At 39.0% G+C, this 23,308-nt stretch overlaps 1 protein-coding gene across 1 annotated transcript; it reads right to left on the bottom strand.

Annotated features, from left to right (window-relative positions):
• Positions 1–1,182: 1,182 nt before the first annotated feature.
• smyd1a (SET and MYND domain containing 1a) lies at positions 1,183–22,912 on the bottom strand. The gene is made up of 10 exons (XM_026254922.1): positions 22,628–22,912; positions 17,580–17,756; positions 17,176–17,389; positions 16,962–17,092; positions 16,803–16,841; positions 5,378–5,573; positions 5,042–5,134; positions 3,188–3,351; positions 2,932–3,100; positions 1,183–1,373 (listed from the first exon to the last, which is right to left on the bottom strand). Exons 1-10 carry the CDS (start codon positions 22,762–22,764, stop codon positions 1,239–1,241), a joined length of 1,455 nt encoding a protein of 484 aa, XP_026110707.1. The 5' UTR covers positions 22,765–22,912; the 3' UTR covers positions 1,183–1,238.
• Positions 22,913–23,308: the final 396 nt, after the last annotated feature.

Below are 23,308 nucleotides of genomic sequence, written 5' to 3'. Positions count from 1 at the left end.
AAGAAATGCTGTACTATTCAAAGTTATTTGTTTACCCTTGCTTTGCAAATAAGCGGAGATCGGTCTCCTCCAGGCTGTGCGTGTGCGTGGAGTGGAGACAGGGTGAAGCGAAGAGGGTTCACGAGATCCGATGGGGTTACAAAGTTTTACAAGTTCCTTTAAATACTTATCATTCGTTAAATAATTCTAAACCCCTGTGATTTAAAATAATAATAAAGAATTATAAAAGAGATATGAATTTAGGATAGTTTTTCACAGCACATATCTGGCTATTCTCTATCTGCCATACTGAAACGCTGCCCCTGGAGAAGGGGGATCTGCCAAAATGAGGTACTGGATCGGATTTCGGAGGTGCCGGATCCCGGCATGTTCTGGCACAAATTAAGCCCTGGATTTATTAGACCGTTTCATTTTCTTCATCAACTGTGCACTTGCCTAACATAACGTAACGGCGACCCTAGAGGGAGGGCGCCCCCAACATATTTGTCACCCTAGGCAACCGCCTAGTTTGCCTATAGCAATTGCCAGCCCTGCTTAGACCTTTCCATCGATATATAGTTTGTCAAGATTAGATTAGATTTAATTGTAATATAGTGAAGTAAATGTAGGCGTCCCGTATACGGGACAGGGTGACAATTAAAGGGTTAACTGAAATAAACATTTTATCTCAATTAATCATTCTGTAGATTTATTTATTGGCATACATTTAATGATAATTTAAGGGGGAAATTATCTCTTAAAAGTTGCTTTAAATAAGCAGTTTTCAATCTAAATTTTTTTAAGTGTAATATGATCTGGTGGTCATGAGATTGAGATATTAAAGCTGTGTGTGTGTGTGTGTGTGTGTGTGTGTGTGTGTGTGTGTGTGTGTGTGTGTGTGTGTCAGACTGTGGTTCACATGGATGGGAATAAGCTGATGGTGTGTTTGAAGGGGATAGATTCAATGACGGAGCTGAATGGAGATACCATCATTAATGTAAGACTCATCATCATCATAATCATCATCTCTGTACACCACATGACGATCAGTCCCGTTTGCTGTTGCGTTTCGTTTCAGATCCTCACCTTCGACGGCATCATCTACAAGAGGAACAACAGACGCATCTCCTGATCAGATGTTAGGAATGTTCTCATGCACATCTCAGCAACATTCAATCAAGAATCAACAGCACAAAACAGAAATCTGCTGGAAATGCCTTTATTACTCTGCAGATTCAGGTAAGTTTTGAGGAGCTAGTTTATGAAGTGGTTTTGATTTGTTCTCCAGCGAGCATCATGGGTTTGTCGCTGAGCACGGCCTCCCTCATGCTGCGATAGACCAGCTCGTTCTGCTTGAACAAACACAGCTCCATCTCAGTCTGCGTCCGAATCACCTGAAACACACATTCACATACAATCACGATCAAAGAAACGCTCACAGTGCTTCTTCACATTAAACATCCAGCTTTTGTGATAGATTCAACAGAAGCTAAGGTAAGACACAACAGGCAAAATGTTTTCATGCACTCGTCAGTTTTTGGTCTTTTCAGATTAGTGGAAAGAAAACTTCCCAAAATACAAATAGTTTTTTTCTCCTACATACAGCAAACCATACAGCTTCTGTATTCTGAAGGTTTGTTCATAAATCATTCACACTGATTTATGTGACATTTTATTCTTAAAAACATGGTGAAAATGTATTTGTTTTCTGTCTGTTGACAGTAATTTCTGATGGAGTGATTACAAGAGAAATCCAAAATCCCCTCTGGAAAAACCTCTAATATGTCGACAAATCAAACAAGAATTTGGCTTTATCCAATGTCTAGATTTCTATTCTGGAAATGTATGCATATTAAAGCAAATTTAAATATATTATGCCTCATTTGCATAACACGACATATTAGAAAACCCGTAATATAAAATGGACTGTGATAGAAAAAAAAAACTGGGGAATTAGATTTCTGCAAGTTGTACCTTATTCACCTGTGGTGTTCTGCCTCAAACTAAGTTTTCATTGGAATATCATATATTCATAATCATTACAACTGTAAAAACTTGGTTAAAATGATACAAACACTTTGCTTTCATTAAAATAACATACTTTCAATGCCTAGTTTTACTGAATGTATTTTTTTTTTCAAATATGATAAAAATATGAAACATGATGCATGTTTTTAAAAGGACATCACACATGTTAAGGTCTTCCGAAGTTATCATAATCTATAGTTAGTAAAATAAATTAAACATTGACTAAAAATGATTTCAAATTTTATCTTAAGTGAAAAATTTGTGTTTTGTATTTTAGCTAAATTATCTTTTATTTACTGGTGAAACTAAATTGTAAAAACTAAAGGCAAAAAATAAATTATATTGATGTACATTAAGTAAAACTGTGGACTATGTCTCAAACTAAATGGTCTTGTAATGAACAATCTTTTTATTTTTTCTGAATGTTTTTTTCTTTGGGAAAATAAATATTTGTATTAATATTAAACCAAAACTTCAGTTATGTATTTAGCTGTAACAAATTAAAAATATTTTTAATTGGTTTAATGAATAATTGTATGCCATATTTGTCCTCCAATGGTTCTCACTATATATATATATATATATATATATATATATATATATATATATATATATATATATATATATATATAAATTATTTTTATTATTTTTGACAAGATTCTGCTCTTCAGCCCTGTTATGCCATCACATATTGCTGTGATCTGTCTGACATTATATTAAATTGACACCGTAAATGATCAGAAGTAAGTTTCTCTAAGTCTTGATTTGTACAGGCCTCATTAAGCTTAAGTTCAGCTGTTATAGGAGAAACTCGATGAGTTTTTAATAAGCATCAAACTGACTGGCGTCTCTGAACTGACTTCACCACAGTTACATTATTCAGTGATTCCACTGAGTTTGATGGCGTAGAGGTAGCTGTTTTACCTCCAGGTCTTTGGTGATGGGGTGATGAGCTCCGTGTGTGATGATGAGGACGCCGTAGGCGCGACAGATCAGCCCGTGCGCGGCCTCGATCAGGCCCGCGTGCCAGTGCGTGACGCCCGCTCTCATGATGGCCATGCCCAGCTGCGCGTTATTGGGATGATAAAGCTTCCTGAGAGCAGAACAGAGCCCAGCTGACCTCATTTTAGGAGAGTTAGTTTAGATTTTCAGGAATAAACGAGGTTTCGAGTAGACTCACGCGTATCCGTCCACCATGCGCTGCGCGTAACCCGCCGCCTCGGTGAACTGCTGCAGGAAGGACAGAACCTCGCTGGCGGTGCTGAGGACGCGCAGCAGATGCAGGTTTGTGTCTCCAAACACTGGATCCTGCTTCTCCAAACACTCGCGGCAGATCTTAACCACCTGCAGCACCAATCGGCCGTTAATGAGTGCAGACTAACACCTACAGTAACACGACCGAATCATATATAGTAGTCTAGTAAAAAATCATGGTGGTTCAGTTGAATACATTTTAATAGTTCAATTCAGTAAACTAACACTTTGTCTAAAAGCAAATAGCATTACGCATAGCAAACATAAATAAATACTAATAGGCCTACTTTAGCACATGATTTAGGCTACTGATCACAGAAATGAATTTATTACAATAAAAGGAAAAGTTTCATTCATTTACCGTATGCATTTTTGTTAATTTTTTTGTAAGTAGGCTACATAACAGAAAATATAATATATACTTTAAAAATAAATAAAAATAAACATTCATTTTCAAAGTTACAGTTCTATATTTATAGTAAGTGGTTACATTTTAAGTGAAAATTCTAATGTAACATTTTGGCTTATACCTGTAAAGAAATGTATTGATTAAAAATGCAGTCTTTAAAGTACATATTTTAAAAAAATATGTAAATAAAAATACTTTTGATATATAATTTGATTAAAAAATCATTCATTTGAAAAGAAAAAATACAGAATTTGGCTACAAAAAATTAATAATATTATTATTTTAAGTAGGCTATAACACTTTTCATCTTGCTTTGGTGAGCACAGTGTAAAGCTCATTGCTGATGTATGGAAATGCTGTTTAGATCAAATATACTGTTTTTACAAAGTAATATGCTTAAATTCATGGACTTAGTCGTTTTTTATACTGCACAATTAATGTATAAAGCAAATTGGATCCTACTACCTGCAAATATTCAAAAACTATTCATAAAAAGAGATAGCTGTTACAATTTGAGAGGTTATGGTCATTTTAAAGTACCGGCTTTCAGAACGACGAAGAAAAGTATGTGTGTGTCTGTGTGTGGTGCCAGGCTCTGGAATAACCTGAGAGCCCAACTCAAGCAGTGCCCATTCATTTATCAATTTAAATCAAAGTATAAACAAGTTATACTGTCTAAGTACAGGACAGAAGAATGTCCTTAGGTGTAGAAATGGAATTAGCTGCAGAGCAATCTATTTATGTTGTATTTTTTTTGACTGACAAACTAAAAAGATAATATAAGTTAATCAAGATAATATAATTAAACTATTTATAATTATAAACAATTGTGGCCAGTAAATGTATTGAACTCATAACAAGTAAGGAACAAAAGATCAAATTAAAAGATTGGTGACTAGCGAGTTTTTTTTGTGTGTGTTTTTTTTTGTACTTATTGAAGATTCTTCTTTTTGGAATTAGCAGAATGATTGTGAGTTAATATTGTTGACTGTACTGTCACTGGAATAGGACAACACTAATATGTGGCAACTGTCTTATCGATTATAGTAGATACCTACGGTTTAAATGTAAAAAAAAAAGGGGGTAGGCGTCAATAAGCTTAAGCTTCTGCCTACTCCTTTTGAGCATCAGATCCACGGTTTTATTTATTTGTTTTAATGTACTTGATCATCTGCGCATGTATCCTTTTTGGTTTCGCCTGTTGTGTTGTGTTGATGATTGTTAGTTGTTACTATGTTGATTTTGTGGAATTCTGATGCCCAAATAAAAACAGATGATGATGATCCCCTTTAATTGACAACCTACCAATAAAACACAAGTGATTCAGTTCTAGCACTTTCTGTGAAATTAGGATGGGATAGTTTGACTCACCTCATGAAAGTTTCCTTCAGTACGAGCTTCTTCGATCTTAAGCAGAGCTTGAAGACTGAAATCTGTCACTGCCTTCACCACATCAGCAGACGGCTGCAGACAGACAGACACACTTCGTTATAACTACAGACTGATGAACTGATGAACTTTCTGACATGACTGTATTATCATTCCCTGCCACAGAAAGGCACTCTTTCATCTACATATAAACACCAACTAACTTGTGCTAACTGCTTTTGAATCCGGTAGTGAATTCAGATCATGTTAAACTCAGACTGCCAGGGACATTGTTTCTGTGTATATTACTGTAGTACAGATTTGGAGGCCGATATGAACCTTGTGTCCATCAGTGTCTCTGATGGCCGTCATCAGGTCATCTTTGATGCCGCTGGTGCAGTGCTCACACTTGCAGTCGAAGTAATACTGCTGCTTGAGCAGCCGCTGGCGCTCCTTAGACACGCTCAGGAAGTCCACATAGCTGACGGTCAGCTCTTCTCCTTCAGAGATCTTCCCCAGAGCCCTCAGCTCGATCCTGGCTCATTCACAGAGTCACAGAGAGAACAATAAACTTTAACAAACAACATCTATTCAGTCTCACACAAGTAATGCCTGTTTCACATATAATCCGTCTGCAGTGCGTATGCAGTCCGTGTGCGTTACGTATGTTGTGCTGAAGCAGCACAGACTCATTGTGCTTTCACACAAGGACGCGTTTGCAGTCCACTACTGATCCGCGGCAGTATAAGTCACAAAACACAAGCTTTGTCCATTATTTTGATATCAAATCATGTAAAAGAAAAAAAAAAAAGAAGCTTTTTCAGCATTGTGATACTCTTTCATCACAGTAGGCTACAGTAACAATCTTTCATAGACATTTAAATTCAAATACAAACAACGTATTACTACTCATGCATTTGACGGCTAGGTTTTTATAATAAGTTGCTGAAACAAGCTGCAACACATTTAAACACAACATTAGCCTTGTTAGGATATCACAAACATTCAGAATTAAAACTAAAACTCGACTCTCATGCCTTTTGCATTTAAATCTTTATTACACGCAATCCAACGGTCTTCAATAACTTTGTTTTTCTGCCTCTATAAGAGTGCATATATATTGTTGCTTGTTTCTCTAAAGTTACTCCCTTTCTTGTTTTTAATCTAGCCAAAACCCATGTTGCGTGTGAAACACAGTAGGCTTTGATTAGTATACATTTATTGTGAAATGACTGCATTTCCGTGTCAATCCATGTTACTTTTTACCGCGAACAATGCGCTGTCGCTTTAATTCAGCGCATGCAGCACAGCAAAAATAGACTCGGTACGTAAACGATCACTGCACTGCTGCAGACGCACTGCTTCTGGAACGCATTAACGGACTGCAACCGTGCGCAGTGTGAACGCTGGAATCCGTTAACACGGGTGCGTAAAAAGATACACAACGCATACGCACCGCAAACGGAGTATGTGTGAAACGGGCATAAGGAGTTATAAAATATTTAACATTTGCTGTGTTAGTAAAAAAAAAAAGAAAACTATAAAAGCTATTTTTGCTGCTCACATCATGCTAAACACCATGCTAAATCAAATAAAAAATAATTAATATCTGATGAAGACCCTAAGTGAGAACCCTAGAGTGGATCACAACTCAACATGTGACAGAGCTTGCCTTAGGCTGGCCACAATAAAAGGCCACTCTATAATGCAGTTTTACTGTATTGGGGGGCCCGGGGGTCTGAAAACCAGTCAGTATCTGGTAAAATAAAATGCAACTGTGTTCGATGTCCATAACATATGGCTGCCCATACCATAACCCCACCACCACCATGGGCCACTCAATCAACATTGACATCAGCAAACTGCTCACCCACATGACACCATACACTCTGTCTGCCATCTGACCTGTACAGTTAAAACCAGGATTCATCCGTGAAGAGAACACCTCTCAAAAGTGCCAGAGGCCATTGAATGTGAGCATTTGCCCATTAAGTCTGTTACGATGATGAACTGCATTCAGGTAAAGAAAAAAAAGAAAGAAAGAAGAAAGAAAGAGCTTTATTGCCAAGTATGCTTGAGCATACAAGGAATTTGTTTTAGTGACATAAGCTTCCAGTACACAGAGACAACAACACACATTAAAAAAGGGAATTACAAATTGGCAAATAAATAAGTGTATAAACAATTGTGCTATAAATGAAAATGGAATAGGATTGAGTGAGATGCAGGAATGTTCTAGGATGGAGGGTTAACAAATAAATATAAGGATATTGCACATTTATAAGCATAAGTAGGGAACATTTAACTGTTCATGAGGTAGATTGCCTGGGGGAAGAAACTGTTCTTGTGCCTTGCTGTTCTGGTATTTGCGGCTCTGAGGCGCCAGCCAGATGGCAAAAGTTCAAAGATAGGGTAACTTGGATGTGAGGGATCCAGAGTGATTTTCTGAGCCCTTTTCCTCACTCTGGATGTATAGAGTTCTTGAAGGGTGGGCAGAGGAGCACCAATAATCCTTTTGGCAGTCCGAACAGAACTCTGTAGACTTCTGATGAACCAAACCAGACAGTTATTGAAGTACACAGTACAGACTCAATGACGGCTGAGTAGAACTGTTTCAGCAGCTCCTGTGGCAGGTAAAACTTCCTCAGCTGGCGAAGGAAGTACAACCTTTGCTGGGCCTTTTTCACAGTGGAGTCAAAGTGATTGTCCCACTTAGGTCCTGAGAGATGGTGGTTCCCAGGAATCTGAATGACTCCACTGCAGTCACAGTGCTGTTCATGATGGTGAGTGGGGAAAGTGCAGAGGGGTTTCTCCTAACGTCCACGATCATCTCCACTGTTTTGAGCGTGTTTAGTTTCAGGTTGTTAAGACTGCACCAGACAGCCAGCTGCTCAAACTCTTGTCTGTAAGCAGACTCATCACCGTCCTGGATGAAGCAGATGACTGTAGTGTCATCTGCAAACTTCAGGAGCTTGACAGAGGGGTCTTTAGAGGTGCAGTCGTTGGTGTACAGGGAGAAGAGCAGAGGGGAGAGAACACATCCCTAAGGGGCACCAGTGTTGGTGAAGCAACTTTTTGACATGAATTTCCCCAGTCTCACTAACTGTTGCCTATCTGTCAGAAAGCTGGTGATCCACTGACAGATAGAGCTAGGAACAGAGAGCTGGGTCAGTTTGGTCTGAAGGGCTGTTGGGATGATGGTGTTGAAAGCCGAACTAAAGTCCACAAATAGGATCCTCACATAAGTCCCTGTTTTGTCCAGATGTTGCAGGATGAAGTGCAATCCCATGTTGATTGCATCATCCACGGACCTGTTTGCTCGTTAAGCAAACTGCAGGGGGTCCATTAAGGGTCCAGTGTTGTCCTTCAGATAAGCCAGAAGCAGTTTTTCAAACGACTTCATGACGACAGACGTTAGAGCCACAGGTCTGTAGTCGTTAAATCCTGTTATCTTGGGTTTCTTTGGAATGGGGATTATGGTGGAGCGTTTGAAGCAGGAAGGCACTTCACACAACTCCAGGGATCTGTTGAAGATCTGTGAAAAGATGGGGGCCAGCTGGTCAGCACAGATTTTCAGACAGGCTGGTGTAACGCCATCTGGGCCTGGTGCTTTTCTTCTTTTGTTCTTCTTGAAGACCTGGCGCACATCATCTTCACAGATTTGAAGAGCAGGAGGTATGGACAGGGGGATTGCAGGAGGTGTTAATGGATGTGTAGGGAGATGGTCAGAATGGGTGTTGGGGGATTCAGATCTACAATAAAAACTCATTCAGTTCGTTAGCAAGTCGTTGATTAGCCTCAGTGCAAGGGGATGGTGTCTTGTAGTTAGTGATGGCCCTCAAACCTCTCCAAACTGAAGTTGAGTCGTTGGAAGTAAACTGGTCTTCCAACTTTTTAGTGTAGGTCTTTTTAGCCGCTCTAATCTCTTTGTTCAGTGTGCTCCTGGCCTGATTGTACAAGACCCTGTCCCCATTTCTGTAGGCATCCTCTTTGGCCTGACGAAGATGTCTGAGTTTTACTGTAAACCATGGCTTATCATTGTTGAATGTTAAATAAGTCCTGGTAGGAAAGCGTATATCCTCACAGAAACTAATATAGGATGTTACGGTCTCTGTGAGTTCATCCAGATCGGTGGTAGCAGCTTCAAAAACACTCCAATCAGTGAGGGCAAAACAAGATTGTAAATCCTGCTGTTTCGATGGTTCATCTCTTCACAGTCTGTACTAAGGGTTTAGCAGATTTAAGTTTCTGCTTGTAGGTTGGTATAAGATGAACCAGACAGTGATCAGAACGTCCCAAAGCTGCTTGTGGAACAGAGTGATATGCATCCTTTATTGTGGTGTAACAGTGATCCAATATATTACTGTCTCTGGTGGGACATGTAATATGCTGTATGTATTTTGGCAGTTACATACAGAGATTGGCCTTATTAAAGTCCCCAAGAACGATTAAAACCGAGTCCGGGTGTTGTTGTTCTGTCTCTGTGATCTGATCAGCGAGTTTCTGTAAAGCTGAGCTCACATGCGCTTGTGGAGGAATGTAAACACTGGCCAGAATGAACGAATGAAACTCCCGCGGCGAATAGAATGGCTTTCAGTTGACAAACTGCATTTCTAGATCAGGACGGTACATATTCTTTAACACCGTTACATCTGTACACCACCGCTGCATGTCCCGTCACCGCGCGATTTCCCCATTGATTCTGCTTCGTGATCCGCTCTAAACAGCTGAAAGCCCGGAAGATGGAGCGCGCTGTCCGGTATGGTGTCATTCAGCCAGGTTTCCGTGAAACACAGAGCAGCAGAGTGAGAGAAATCCTTATTTGTCCGAGAGAGCAGAAGGAGTTCGTCCATTTTGTTGGGTAGAGAGCGGAGATCTTTCCCCGTCTGCGCGTCCTGAAGTGTTTGATCAGCGCCGCTGCTCCTCCGATAACAATGTTCAGTAAAACGTCTGTATAATAGAAATCCAGAAAAATATCCTGTGGTATGTTCTGCCGAATGTTCAGCAGTTCATCCCTGGTGAAACTGATCGTGTTTGTTAAACAAAAAACAGGAAAAATGAATAAAAACAGTACAAACACTGGAGAGCCAAGCACTGAGGCAGCCATGTGCGGCGCCATCTTGGAACATTCAGACCCTCATGAGGATGATGAGCATGCAGATGAGCTTCCCTGAGATGGTTTCTGACAGTTTGAGCAGAAATTCTTTGGTTATGCAAACCGATTGCAGCAGCTGTCCTGGTGGCTGGTCTCAGATGATCTTGGAGGTGAAGATGCTGGATGTGGAGGTCCTGGTCTGGTGTGGTTACACTTGGTCTGCGGTTGTGAGGCCGGTTAGATGTACTGCCAAATTCTCTGAAACACCTTTGGAGAGACGGCTTAGGGTAGAGAAATGGACATTCAACTCACTGTCAACAGCTCTGGTGGATATTCCTGCAGTCAGCATGCCAATTGCACGCTCCCTGAAAACTTGCGACATCTGTGTCAAGTTACTGTGTGATAAAGTGACCTTTTATTGTGACCAGCCTAAGGCAGCTCATGAAAAATGGGGGCAAAAACAAAAGTGTTGCGTTTTATAATTTTGTTTAGTGTATTTACACCATTGTAAAATGGCAATATTTTCTGCTATTTATAGTATTCTTTGCATATAGTAGCCATTATCTGCACCTTGTAGTACATTATAAAACAGTCATTATACTAACGTATTGTGTAATCTATAATTTTAATTAAAATCATTAAATGGATGCCACCTTATTGGTAAAATAAAAGCCCTCCCTACCCTAACGCTACCTGATACTTTTAAAACTTTTTGATTATTTCCTTCATTTTTATTGAAAATAAATACCTTTCTGAAGCGATATGAGATTTGAAAATGGAGGGGAAATGTTCTGCAAAAGTTGGGTTCGAACTCGGGTTGATCATGTTTTAAAAAAGCATAAATCTTATGGTCTACGCCACTGAAACAATACTTTACATTTATCTTTTTTCATTGTTGACTATGACAATTACACTTTGGTGGGCGGAGTTCATGTAAATGGCCTCTGCCAACAAGGCGGGCTATTTATATTTAGTGTAAATAGACACTCCTTTAAGGGAATCTAAAACCATAAAAAAAATCATTACTTGAAACAAAATAAATGTTAACTGATATTAAATAAATACAATTATTTTATTTCAGTCATTTTCATTTAATTTAACTTGAAATACTAAACTAACTGAAACTAAGCCTAATAAAGCAGATAAATTAGAATTATTAAAAACTATATAACATATTAGAAAAATAATAAACATGACAAAAGCACAAAACAAAATTACTAAAACATGAACTAAAATTAAAGTGATATCCAAAAATAAAAATGTATTCAAAATATTAAAGGGCTCATATGATGCATTTTCAAATTTTCCTTTCTCTTTGGAGTGCTACAAGTATGGAGCCAAAAGAGTATCAATAAAGATAAATGCACACACTACATTCACATACATTCACAATTTTGTATGCATTTGTGAATTTTGTGCACATTTGTGTATCCTGTGTGTGTATTTATGGATTATGTGTGTGCATGTATGAATCCTATGTGTGCATATGTGAATGTAGTGTGTGCATTTGTAAATTTTGTGTGGATTTGTGTATCCTGTGTGTGTATTTATGAATCATGTGTGTGCATGTATGAATCCTATGTGTGCATATGTGAATGTAGTGTGTGCATTTGTAAATTTTGTGTGCATTTGTGTATCCTGTGTGTGTATTTATGAATCATGTGTGTGCATGTATGAATCCTGTGTGTGCATATGTGAATGTAGTGTGTGCATTTATCTTTATTGAGACTCTTTTGGCTCCATAACAAGCTCTTGGTGAATAAAGCTGGCACCATGTTGAGGAGAAGCTGTGTGTTTCGTTGTGAAAGTCACACTACTATATTTGGCCTTCCAAAAGAGGACACAACTAGAAATCAGTGGTTAATTTGTATTTACAACACTCTTCCAGAACTGTTCAAGCCAAATATTCAGATGTGTGCAACGCATTTTATGGAGGACTGTTTCCTGATCCTGGGAGGCTAGACTACAATGCCGGCTGTTCTGGCTCACAGACTGTGAGTACATTTTTACATACTTAAATAATTTGCCACTGATGATTAAAAAGTGAGTTTTGAGCAGTGTAGAGTAATGCTTGTTGTTTGCCATTTCTCAGATCACAAATGCATACATGGTTTTATGTTTATGCGTCACGATATGCAATGTGTAAAAAGACAGTAAAAGTCATGATAACCAGTAATTATGTCCACATTGGATGCAACAAATGACTCTTTTGTAATGGGTTTTATTGTTTTTGTCTCGTTGTGCCAGTATGTTAAGGGGTGTGACATTTGTCACATGCTTGAGGTATTCGGCCAATCACAGAAACAATAATGTACAGTATGTGGAAAATAAGTTTTTTTTTTTTTTTTTTTTTTTTTTTTTTACCTTAAAACGCATAACCGCATTTCATTACACCAAATACACAATATAATGTTCTTTAAGCAACATCATATGACCCCTTTAACAAAACTATAACAGTATATCAATGATACTAAAATAAAACTAAGGTGGACACAAAAAGTTTAAATCTGAATCATGGCCTGTTTTCCATGTCATGAAAATAAAGATGTCCGGGACAGCCAAACTCTCAAAATGACAAAAAAAAAAAAAAAAATGTATGAATTTTATGTCCTTTTTGAAGCATGAAGGTTCCAGTAGTAACTGTAATTGGATGGAAAAGAGAAAGAAAACCATACAGGTTTGTAATGACGTGTAAACAATGACAGAATTTACATTTGGTAGGTAAACTTTTAGAAACCATATCAACACGGCTGACCCAGTACTGGGTCCAAAACTATGTACAAAATGTTTGTGCTTCATTTGCAAAGCCTTCCTTATATGGTATCAGCCCATATATGGATTCATTTGAAAGCTTGGAGTGTCTTCTTTACAAAGAATGACATTTTTTGTTTTATGATTCATAAAGTAGTGAAATTAAAATTAGAAATATATTCTCGGCTGTTTTGTATGCATCACTCGTGGAAAGCAATGCATATGTGGCTCAGAGAATATCAATTTATAATAATCATATTACAAGTTATGGATGAAGAAGTACATTCAGCGGCGCCGTGGAGAGGAATGAATGCATGTCTGGTTAGGCTATAAGCGTGTTAGTTACTTTTTTTTTCTTTGAATCTTTATTTTGAAACCTGAAAGCACAGCTAACAATCTGATAAACTGTTTATTGACAGAAAAGTACAGTACATAATACATTTCAGTAAACATACATGGATTATTACAGTGCTGTGTGGATGAACATATATTTGTTTGTTTGATGCTCTGAAGGCCATATAGCAGCTGCGGCTAGCGGATTAGCACGCAGCTCTCGACCAAGAAGACTGACGAAGGAAGAGATGCTGCTGGACGCAGGGGATGCTGGTGAGATGCTCTAAATCAGTATACCAATACATTATGCACATAAATAAAATTATATAAAGCTGGAGAATGTGGATTCTATTTTAGATTGTGATAGACCAGATATATTTTACAATGTATCCAGTCTTTTGTATCCTGAAAGAATAAAACTGATTGTAAAAAACACAAAATGTGAAATTTGGTCCAATTCGCTTTTGCCATTTTGTATATTACTACTCAGAAAAAAATTAAAATGTAGCATCTGCTTTGGATCATGTAAGATCGTTGGGGCTTTAAATCTTAGAAATTCCTTTTAGCCCTGTGACATTTGCATATAAATCGTAGACATGGCCTCACATTCTACATTTATTGGTGCTAATTGCCAGCCCCTCCCCCCCAACTATAAAGATGATGTTAAACAGCAACTCTCTGCTCCTCTCCTTTGGACTTCAAACGCATTCCAGGAGGAGCAAATGACCCCTGTGCCAGGCACCCTCACTAAAGCAGTGGCCTGTCTCCACAATTTCAAAACACATCACATACACACACACATAAAAATGTCTTCTTTATTTTAGACTATAATCAATTAGGCCCCGTCCACATGGATATATATTTTATCGGATAGGTGTTTCGTCCACACGGATCCGGCGTTTTCGCAAGGTGAAACCGCTATTTTTTGAAACCGGAAACCCAAAGTGGATAAATTTGAAAACGCCGTCTTTGCGTTTTCGTCTGGACGGCTAATCCGTATATTTTCTGAAACGATGACGCCTCTACGTCCCGTAACAGTAACAAAAACATGAACAAACACTGAACGATTGTCTTTTTATTAACTAACATTAACACTGATTAATAAATGTATTGTTCCATGTTCGTTTGTGTAACACGCGCAAGGTTTATGAGCATAGTCCAAAGCTGAGTCCCAAATCCGATACTATCCGTCCTAAATAGTATGCGAAACTAGAATTATTACATCACAAATCGTAGTATGTTGAAAAGAGTATTCCAAAGATACCCGGATGGTCTACTATTTCCGGTTAGAATTCGAAGTGCAGATCAATGCACACTCTAAGTGCTAATATTGCCCACAACCCATTGCGTGCGGGAGGGAGAAGCTTTGCGATGACATAAACATGGCAGCCGGATATGCAGCAGCAGAGATGCGCCCTCAGTATTTAAGTGTAAGAATTCAAATTTTTAACCCGTAATTAAAGTAATATTTGATTTCGTTACACACATTGCACATGAACGTCAGAACCAGCCGCCTCACAAACGACCTGCGTTTGGTTCTACGACGACGCCACCCTGCTTCTTCACTCCTCAACTTGGTAGAAGAACACAATGTAAAATGTATTGTGAAAAAAAACAATGAAAAAAAAAAGATGGGAATAGTAAACAAAATTGTATTGGACATAAAGAATGAATGAAACGTTAACAGTTGTGGTGAGCGTAACTAGGCAACCACGTTGTCGTTCACGTTGCATGACGTCATCGAAGTATGTCCCAGAACGTGCATACTCTTTTGCTACACACTCAAAAGTATGTACTTTTTCCTCACAAAAAAAGTACATACTTTTAGGTCGTAGTATAAGTAGGCGAATTGGGACTCAGCGCAAGTCTTTTTCTCTGTTTTTAGTGTATCTCTGTGGAGGAATTACAGCGCCACATACTGGTCTGGCATGTATACTACATAATTTTGCGGTTTCGTGTGGACGCGGATATTTCTTGAGACGAGGAAAAAAAAGATCGGATTGGGGTAAGCTCCGTCTCCGTGTGGACGAGGCCTTAGTTACAAATGCATCTGGTATATGCATGTGTTGTATGTTTCCCTATTACATTATTCTAGTTACCAAAGTTTATTTGCATTTAGTTACGGTCTAAATGCTTACATTCAGGTGTATGAATGTATCACTGGTTTAATATCTTCTAAATGTTTCGTACTTGGTATCAAAATGATCTGCTATTTATTCCTCAAACCATGATGTACTCTATGTGATCATGAAATGCATCATACTATTTGTACGATATTTGGGGGTAAAACTACACGAGTTAATCAGCCTGTCATAAAGCATGCAAATGAGGTGTCACGGGGACAAAGAAACACTTTCCCACCAAAACTATACACCTTGTTACTGGTCAATCTATCCAAAATGGGAGTTACAGGGAAACCAGATAAAACCTCTTCCACACCCAAAAAGTGGGGTGCCCTGGAGACACCGATCACCTTAGAAAACTCGCGAATCCCCTTCCGGGGGAGTCCGATCTTCTGGCAGTTTTCAGCAACTTTGTTGATTCACTTTGGAGCAGTCAACCCATGGATGAAATGACAAGGGTTTTACTCCTAACAGGATTCAACCGGACTCTACGCATTATACATGCACTTTACTCAGGAACTACAGAACCAATGCAAGTAACCGGTTGTTAACTATTTAGATGTGCTTCTAGGCTTTGACCCCTTTAAATTAAGGTGATAAAATTCTTTGATGGTTCTTATCAGGTTGTGATTTAGTTTGAGTAAAATACTGCCATGACACTCTTGCACGAGCGCTCGCTCGCTCTCTCTCTCTCCTCTGCAGTGCTCTCGCTCTCTCTCGCTCTCTCACTCTTTCTCACTCTCTCTCTGTCCGTGCCTTCCTTGAGCTGGCATCTATGTTTAATGTGTTTGTGTCTAGTCAGATGTTGCATGTTCCCCTGTAGTAAAGTTTAATAAAAATCCATATGTATTCACACTTGGTTGTCTGTGTTTGATGCTCACGGGACAAGGTAACTTTTTGTTACATGCTCTGGAAGCAATGTATTAGTAGTAAAATTATTTTTTTGTGGCCAGAGAAGAGTAAAAAATAAACGATTAACACTGTTCACCCTGTGGACATTTTTTTTTTCATTGTACTATTAATGCTAGAATGCTATAAGTAATTCCTGAATATGAATGTAGTTAATAATAACCCGTTATGATTAATTATGTTCATCTCACTTCTGGGGGTAATGTGCCTTATAAATACTGTTTTTGCAAAGGAAACTCAAAATGACATATTTAGATGCAAAGAAAAAAAAACTGAATTTTTCTTTTTTTCCAAAATACCTATGTTTTTTTGTTTTGTTTTTATTGTAATATTTGAAACATATATAATGTTATTTATAAAGAATTACATATTTTGTAGTTCAAAGGGTTTTTTCATTTCCTGTAGGGTAAACATTTGAATTTGAGTCAAATTTAGGCGAAAATACCAAAAAACGTACTTGTGCTTAACTGGTTTAAGCATATGACATGGATACGATGGTGTGAGAAATTCAGGGGTCAGAGGGCAGATGTTAATGTGTGTCACACTGACTCACCTGCTCTTTGAATGGAATGAAGCATCCAGAGCTGTTTGACTGCAAGAGAGAAACACACCCCAGCCATTTAGATCTGGATTAACACCTTCTGTATGATTTAGGATGTTTTCACTGGAGCTGACAGACATATGGTGTTTCACTAAATTCTCATCTACTCACTTGCCAGGATTGAGAATGACTGTGCAGTTGGGCCAGCAGTCATGATTGACCAAACATAGGTTAGGAAAGAGACCTACGCCCACCGCTTGAAGACCCCTCTGATCACTCAGCGTAAAACCATTGCAGTTAATCTGAGGAAGAGAGAAACATCTTTCTCACCTGAGTTACATGAATGCTAGTGAAGAAGTGTTCGTTTGGGCAAATCAGTGCCTACCACACCAAAGAGATGCGACACGTAGTCCTCGCCAACGGGTTTGCTCTTTTTAGGCCAGTAATTATAGAAGTGTTGCACATCAACTTTGAGTTCTTTCAGGTCCTCGGGGGACATTTCGGACAGATGATCCTCCAGGAGATCGAGGGTGGTGAGCTGAGTATCAGAGACCAGACCTGTGTCCTTCTGAATACGCCACAGGATACGAGCGACCAGACTGCAATGTCAGGGCATTGAATGCCAATAAACATGCCATTTGAGCCTGAATTTTTCCAGATTTGCAACCACAAGTATTTAAACTGAAACTAAAATGACTAACTTGTTTCATCATCATCATAGTAATTACACATTTTACATTCAAAATGTTTCATTTTTAATAAAGCTCAGTCTGAGATCACATGACTCACCGCACATTCTCATTGGGAGCTTTTCCTATCTTTTTAATGGCAGAACATTCCTGCTTGTGTTCGTCCCATGCGGCACGCTGGCACGTGCGGTCGCAGTAGTAGGCAAATTTGCACTGGGCGCAGCGATGAGGGTTCGCCTGCCGGCGGAAACAGCTGTGACACACCTGCAGAGAGAGACTGACAGACAATATATACAACATATCTGTTTTAGTAGAGTCCTCACTGAAAACATACTATGAACACAAACTGAACATTAAACTAAAAGTCCACAGAATCAAACAAAAGCAGAAGGACAGAACTTCTTTTTATCAGGACATCTGTTTTTATTGGCAGGACATTGTTGGGAGCATGTGAGAGGAAGGCTCAGGAATGGACTGAGAGTGAGACTTCCGTCCCCTTTGCCGCTTAGTCCTAACACTGTTGGCTTACAGTTTATCTCTTGCGCTAGTACCTAAATCATGGAATCAAGCTGTATTGCCAGGACTCTTTGGGCAGGGTGTCACTTCCACCTGTTGTTGAATTTTGACTCTGATTGTGTGGATGTGAATATGACGGACCAGCACTCGCATCACTGAGCAGTGCCTTTAGAGGTCTGCCCTGCTCACTCCTTGACAGGGGAGGGAATTAAATGGTGACCTAAAATGGCCTATTTCAAAATTGACCTCAGTGGCCTAGCATCCCTCTGTTCAGACAAAAAGTAAACAATCTCATAATGCAATGACACACTCTACTAAATACACTCACAATGCCAAAAGATATCACCACTGCAACTGAGCATACATACACAATGTAGACTTCACAGTCTTTAAGTATACACAATCCTCTGTAATCTCAGACTAAAGTTGAGCAATACACCTTCCTTTGGAAAGGTCAAATCCCATCGACAGTATGGAAGGGACTTTGCTTTCAAAAGTAAAAACTCCTGCAGAGTTTAGTTTCAGTTCTAATCAAACATACCTGAAACAAGGTCTTCAGGATTACTAAAAACATCCAGGCAAGTTTTGAAATTAAACACTACATGATGGTGACTCTTCGGGAGTTGGATTGAAGATCTCTGATCTAACGTTTTTTTTTTTTTTTTGAGTCCTTGGACTCAGTTGCATGGAAGGTTCCAAATTCTGATATGTTCTGGTAACTGTTCTGGCATTGCTTGATCTTGTTCCTTCACACTGCCAGAATATTAATGTTTTCTGTGCTTTCCTTTGAAAACATCCCAGCTGTACCATAAAGACAAAGGTGCACATCAGCTCTCGATTTGTCTGTCTCAATACCGGGCTTGATCTGGCATGTTATTGGATCCCAGTAAAGGTCTGAAAATGGCAATCTGGCTCCGAACTGCATTTATGCAGAAGGCCCTCCTGCAATTTGATGGCAATTTTCCAGAACTAAAGCAGTACACACTGGTCTGAGGTTATTGGAATACATAGACGTATAGAAATTAAGACCACAACCAAAGGAAACCTTCAAACTCCAGCATGTTAGATCCCCTACCAATTTCAATCCAGTAAATGAACTTGATTGATGCTTACTGAGATATTTGGCTCAGTAAATAGACTCCATTGAGATTACGTTGATCCGGCTCCTGTCATTTTCATTCTCTTTCTGGCACTTGTAACTGTGTTACTCCATCCACTAATTCATTCTCTTTTATCTTCTGTAGGGTTATGGGAGTGCTGGAGCCTCTCCCAGCATGTCTCGGACCGGTGGACAGGTGAATGTTTATCTTAATTTAAAGCTGCAGTCGGTAACTTTTGACGCTCTAGCGGTTAATAAACAGAACTGCTTGCGTCTTGCGGAAGAACATCATAGCCGGAGCTACTTCTCTCTGTTTATGTCTATGAAGAATCACTAAGGGAATTGAGTTAATCTGCCGCGGTATCCCCTAAGCAATCTAAAATAGTCCGAATATAAACACTTATTATAGGTGCACCCTAGTGATTCAGGACAAGCTAAAAACACGGTTTGGAAAATGGATTCATGGTGTACTCGCTTATTATATACATTTTTCTACATTTTGAACACAAACAAAGTTACGGACCACATCTCTGATTGGTTGTTTCTTACCGGGAGCGATGACTTTCTGCAAATGGCAATAGGACACTGGGAGGAGCCAGAGGAGCTTGATTTTTTCACAGATTATCTGTCTCATATTCTACTGTCAGGACATAATGTGATGTAAGGTTTAATAAATATGTAAAAAAATATATTTTTACAAAAGTTACCTACTGCAGCTTTAAGTCATATTTAAGCAGGATGGGTCCCTCATCTACATCTGCCATGTGCAAGCCACTACAAAGATAGATATGCTTCACCAACGATGGCATTCTTGGTCATTACTGATTACTATTCCTTTAACCCAGAGGTCTACAACCATGCTGCTGGAGACCCACTATCCTGTCCAGTTTATCCCAAACCTGCTTCAACACAATTTGCTTTTTTCAAGCAAGCCTGAAGACCTTGATTAACTGGTTCAGGTATGTTTGATCAGGGTTGGAGCTAAACTCTGTAGGTCTGGAGCAGGGTTGAAGACCATTGCTCTAAACTGAAAGATGAAAAATTTGAAAACCAGTGAATCCAGAACAGAGCTGTATGGCGTTTTGCACAAACCAATCTAGACAGGTCCCACCACAGATATCCTACAATTCCACACTCACATATCCTAATTGCAGATGTCTTAATTAGGTTCAAAAACCATTTTCAGTGGCCTTGCCATCAAAAACAGGTGTCTTTGCCACAGTGACATAATGTAACCCTTTTATCCATCCATTCTGCAAACCACTTGTTCTTAGTAGGGTCCCAGGGATGAACCCTTTGGTAAAGAGTCTGGACAGAGGGCCAACATGGAGAAAATGTTCAAATGTTAAAGGTCACTGGCATATATTTTAATCGCAATAACTGAACGGTTTAGGTATTCTGTGTTTACTTATAGAAACAAAAAATATATACATTTATTCATAAAGAAAAAAGATTTAACCACAAACTCTGGATGCCAGTATTATTTTCTCTTCCATTATGCTTCCTTTATCCCGACATGTATCTGTTAATATAAACAAGTAGATCTGGATCTGAGTCTGATGTCTTTGGTTGTTTTTATGATCCCATCCCTCCTCAGACACATGTGAATCAGACAGGCAGAAAACTCTCAGAAGGATCCTTATATAAATGCTCTTTATATGGGCAACATTAAACTCATATCTTATCCCAAAGGATCAAATAAAAGACCATCTGGATGCTTAACTTGTGTGATATATTTATATCTCTAAAAATGGGTTATATTTAATGTGACTGGAAGATTGTATGAGGTATGGAGTAATTTTTGTACCATTTTTTATTAGTAACCTGATTGAGGAATAAGCTATTTAACAATGAATAAACACATTTGTGATTAACTGAGGTGATTCTACTCTGCAGGGCATATCCTTTATACCAGTTAAGATATTTGAACTTTGCTTTAATTATAAAGGTAAGGAACTGTCAACTCAGTCTTCTGGTGTCAACTTGCACGCTTAGAAATATTGCTTCATGTGATTTACCTAATAATCTATTTTAAGATGGCATTACTGAACACTGATGTCATTAGACGCACCATCGCCTCCTCCTTTAAAAGTCAGCGTACAGTAAGCAGGCATGACATCCAGGTTAACTCTTTGTTGTCATTTGTACTGGTTTCATCCAGACGTTCACGGAAGCATGTTTGTGTTTACAGAAGCTCGAAGGGCTGAGTACTCTGTGCTGTTTTCCGCAGTGGCTCTTGTCTTTTTATGGAGGTGAAACTATGATCTTGTCACATGAGAATGAAATCTCTCACACCGTTTAGCGCTCTTAAAATCTGCAAGTACCCATAAACAACACAATAGTGACTAAACATAACGCAGTCTGAAATTCTCCTTGGGAAAAAACCCAAATCGAAATGTGTATCTAACAGGCACAGAGGCTTTGCCTTTAAAGAAAAAAAAATACTATTTTAAGAAATTAAAATTTGGCATTAAGGAGAAACATGGCAATGCAGCTGGTTTAAACCATCACACTCACATGATTATAAATAATGTTACAGCTAAAGCATGTCCTCCAGTTGTTCTGGTTACTCTGAGCACAATGAAGCTCTTCAGATCAACAAAAGACTAACTTTAAACATTTACATGAACAACATCTTTAGTGATAACCCTTCAATCTACATAATATTTACTCACAAAGCACAATGTGAAAGCCCATTTTTCACCATTTTAAGATGTTTAGCACAGCTGATCCTGGATCAGACACATTGGCTGCTCAGTAATCCGAGCTTTCACATACTGTAGCTAGAGCTTAACCAGCAGAATATGTACTTAAGAAACCTTGTTCTCCATTTAACAGAACTAAACCAGTCCCAGAAATGTCACTTTACATTATTTAACCACCAATTCCGATATAGAATTGTGAAGTACATCTATAGAAAACTGTCTGGATTGTTATACGTACAAGGACACTTTCTAATATTGATCTACCACAAGCACTGTTGTGTTTGGGACAAGAGAAAACTATTATTTAATGCAGATAAAAACTATGCAGAGTTGACATACTCTCAGAAAAAAAGTTACGAAAGCTGTCACAGCTTTGTATCTAAAGGGTCCACATTGGTGCCTAAAGTTTGCATATTAGTATGTAAAATGTCAAATTTGTACAATTTGAAAAAGTGCAGCCTCGTTGACAGATTTGTACTTTTTTTCTGAGAGTGCGCTTACATACTGCAACCAAATCTCTTCAAGTCCAAAGAGCAAAGTAACCAAAAACATGGAGTTTTACTCTTATTTTAGTGCGATTACATTTGGAAAATGACAAGTATTCAGTATGATCTCTCTTAATCAAGTAATATTTGTGATTATATCCTCTTACACCACAACTTCACCATCTCCGTGTCCAAAGACAACAAGGATCACTTCTTTGAGATGTCAACAGGTCAGGGTCCACAACATTCAGCTTAGTTCTTCTCTCAAATACTCCTCTCCCAAAGTAAGCCATTCCTCACCAGTCTGGTCAACTCGCAGCTAGTTGGCCAACCCTGATCTTACCTGTCAAACACAACTGCAGCGAAGCTCGCCTCAGCAAACACAACATCTCCAGCTGACATCTCCTTGGTGACGCGGAGGCCACGGCCTTTCTCCCCGGCCGCAAACACTTCCACAGGATCCATCTTTTCCACAGTCATGGTGACAGACTGCTGTCCGCTACTGCTGAGGGAGGAACTGCTGTTCCCAGTGCTTACCTTCCCATGCACCCTGTCCACTCCCCAGAGCACGGCTAAAAATAGAGCCGCTCCTTTCCTGCGTCAAACCGCAGATACAGTGAGGAGAAGTGCTGTCACTGGCATGAAGGAAGCAAACCTAGAGAACGTGGTTGGAGCTCCAGGAGTATTTTTGTCTGTCAGCTGTGTGTGCTCATCATGGGGAACATGAGCTGACAGAACCGGACTGACTGTGTCAGTGAAAGTGGTGAAATACTGGATAGTGTGAGGGAATACAGATGAGCATTGGAGTTCAGAAACTGATACAGAACATCATCTTTTACCTTCATCCATCATCACTCACATGATCTTTGAATAAGGGTTCAGCCTAATGTGTCATCTCAAAACATCATTCATTCGGTGGTGGAAATGACATGTTAAATATTTGAAATGTTGCACCTGCTCTGAATAGTCATGTAATAAAGTGGCTGACTTCAAAGGCTAATTTCATAGCTACTGTTCTGCACAC

Source organism: Carassius auratus, chromosome 5 (genome assembly GCF_003368295.1).
Source record: "Carassius auratus strain Wakin chromosome 5, ASM336829v1, whole genome shotgun sequence".
Classification (NCBI taxonomy): domain Eukaryota; kingdom Metazoa; phylum Chordata; class Actinopteri; order Cypriniformes; family Cyprinidae; genus Carassius; species Carassius auratus.
The sequence above is the reverse complement of the archived record's forward strand: the minus strand, read 5'-3'. Positions and strand labels throughout refer to the sequence as shown.

Bases quoted from the DNA above. Each gene is read 5' to 3' on its own strand.
- smyd1a (XM_026254922.1), bottom strand. From the start codon at position 22,764: ATGACTGTGGAAAAGATGGATCCTGTGGAAGTGTTTGCGGCCGGGGAG. The intron at 17,093-17,175 runs GTAGGCACTGAT...TCTCTTCCTCAG, and splicing joins TGTCGCATCTCTTTGGTGTG to ATTAACTGCAATGGTTTTAC. The intron at 3,352-5,041 runs GTGAGTCAAACT...TTGGTGCTGCAG, and splicing joins CTGAAGGAAACTTTCATGAG to GTGGTTAAGATCTGCCGCGA.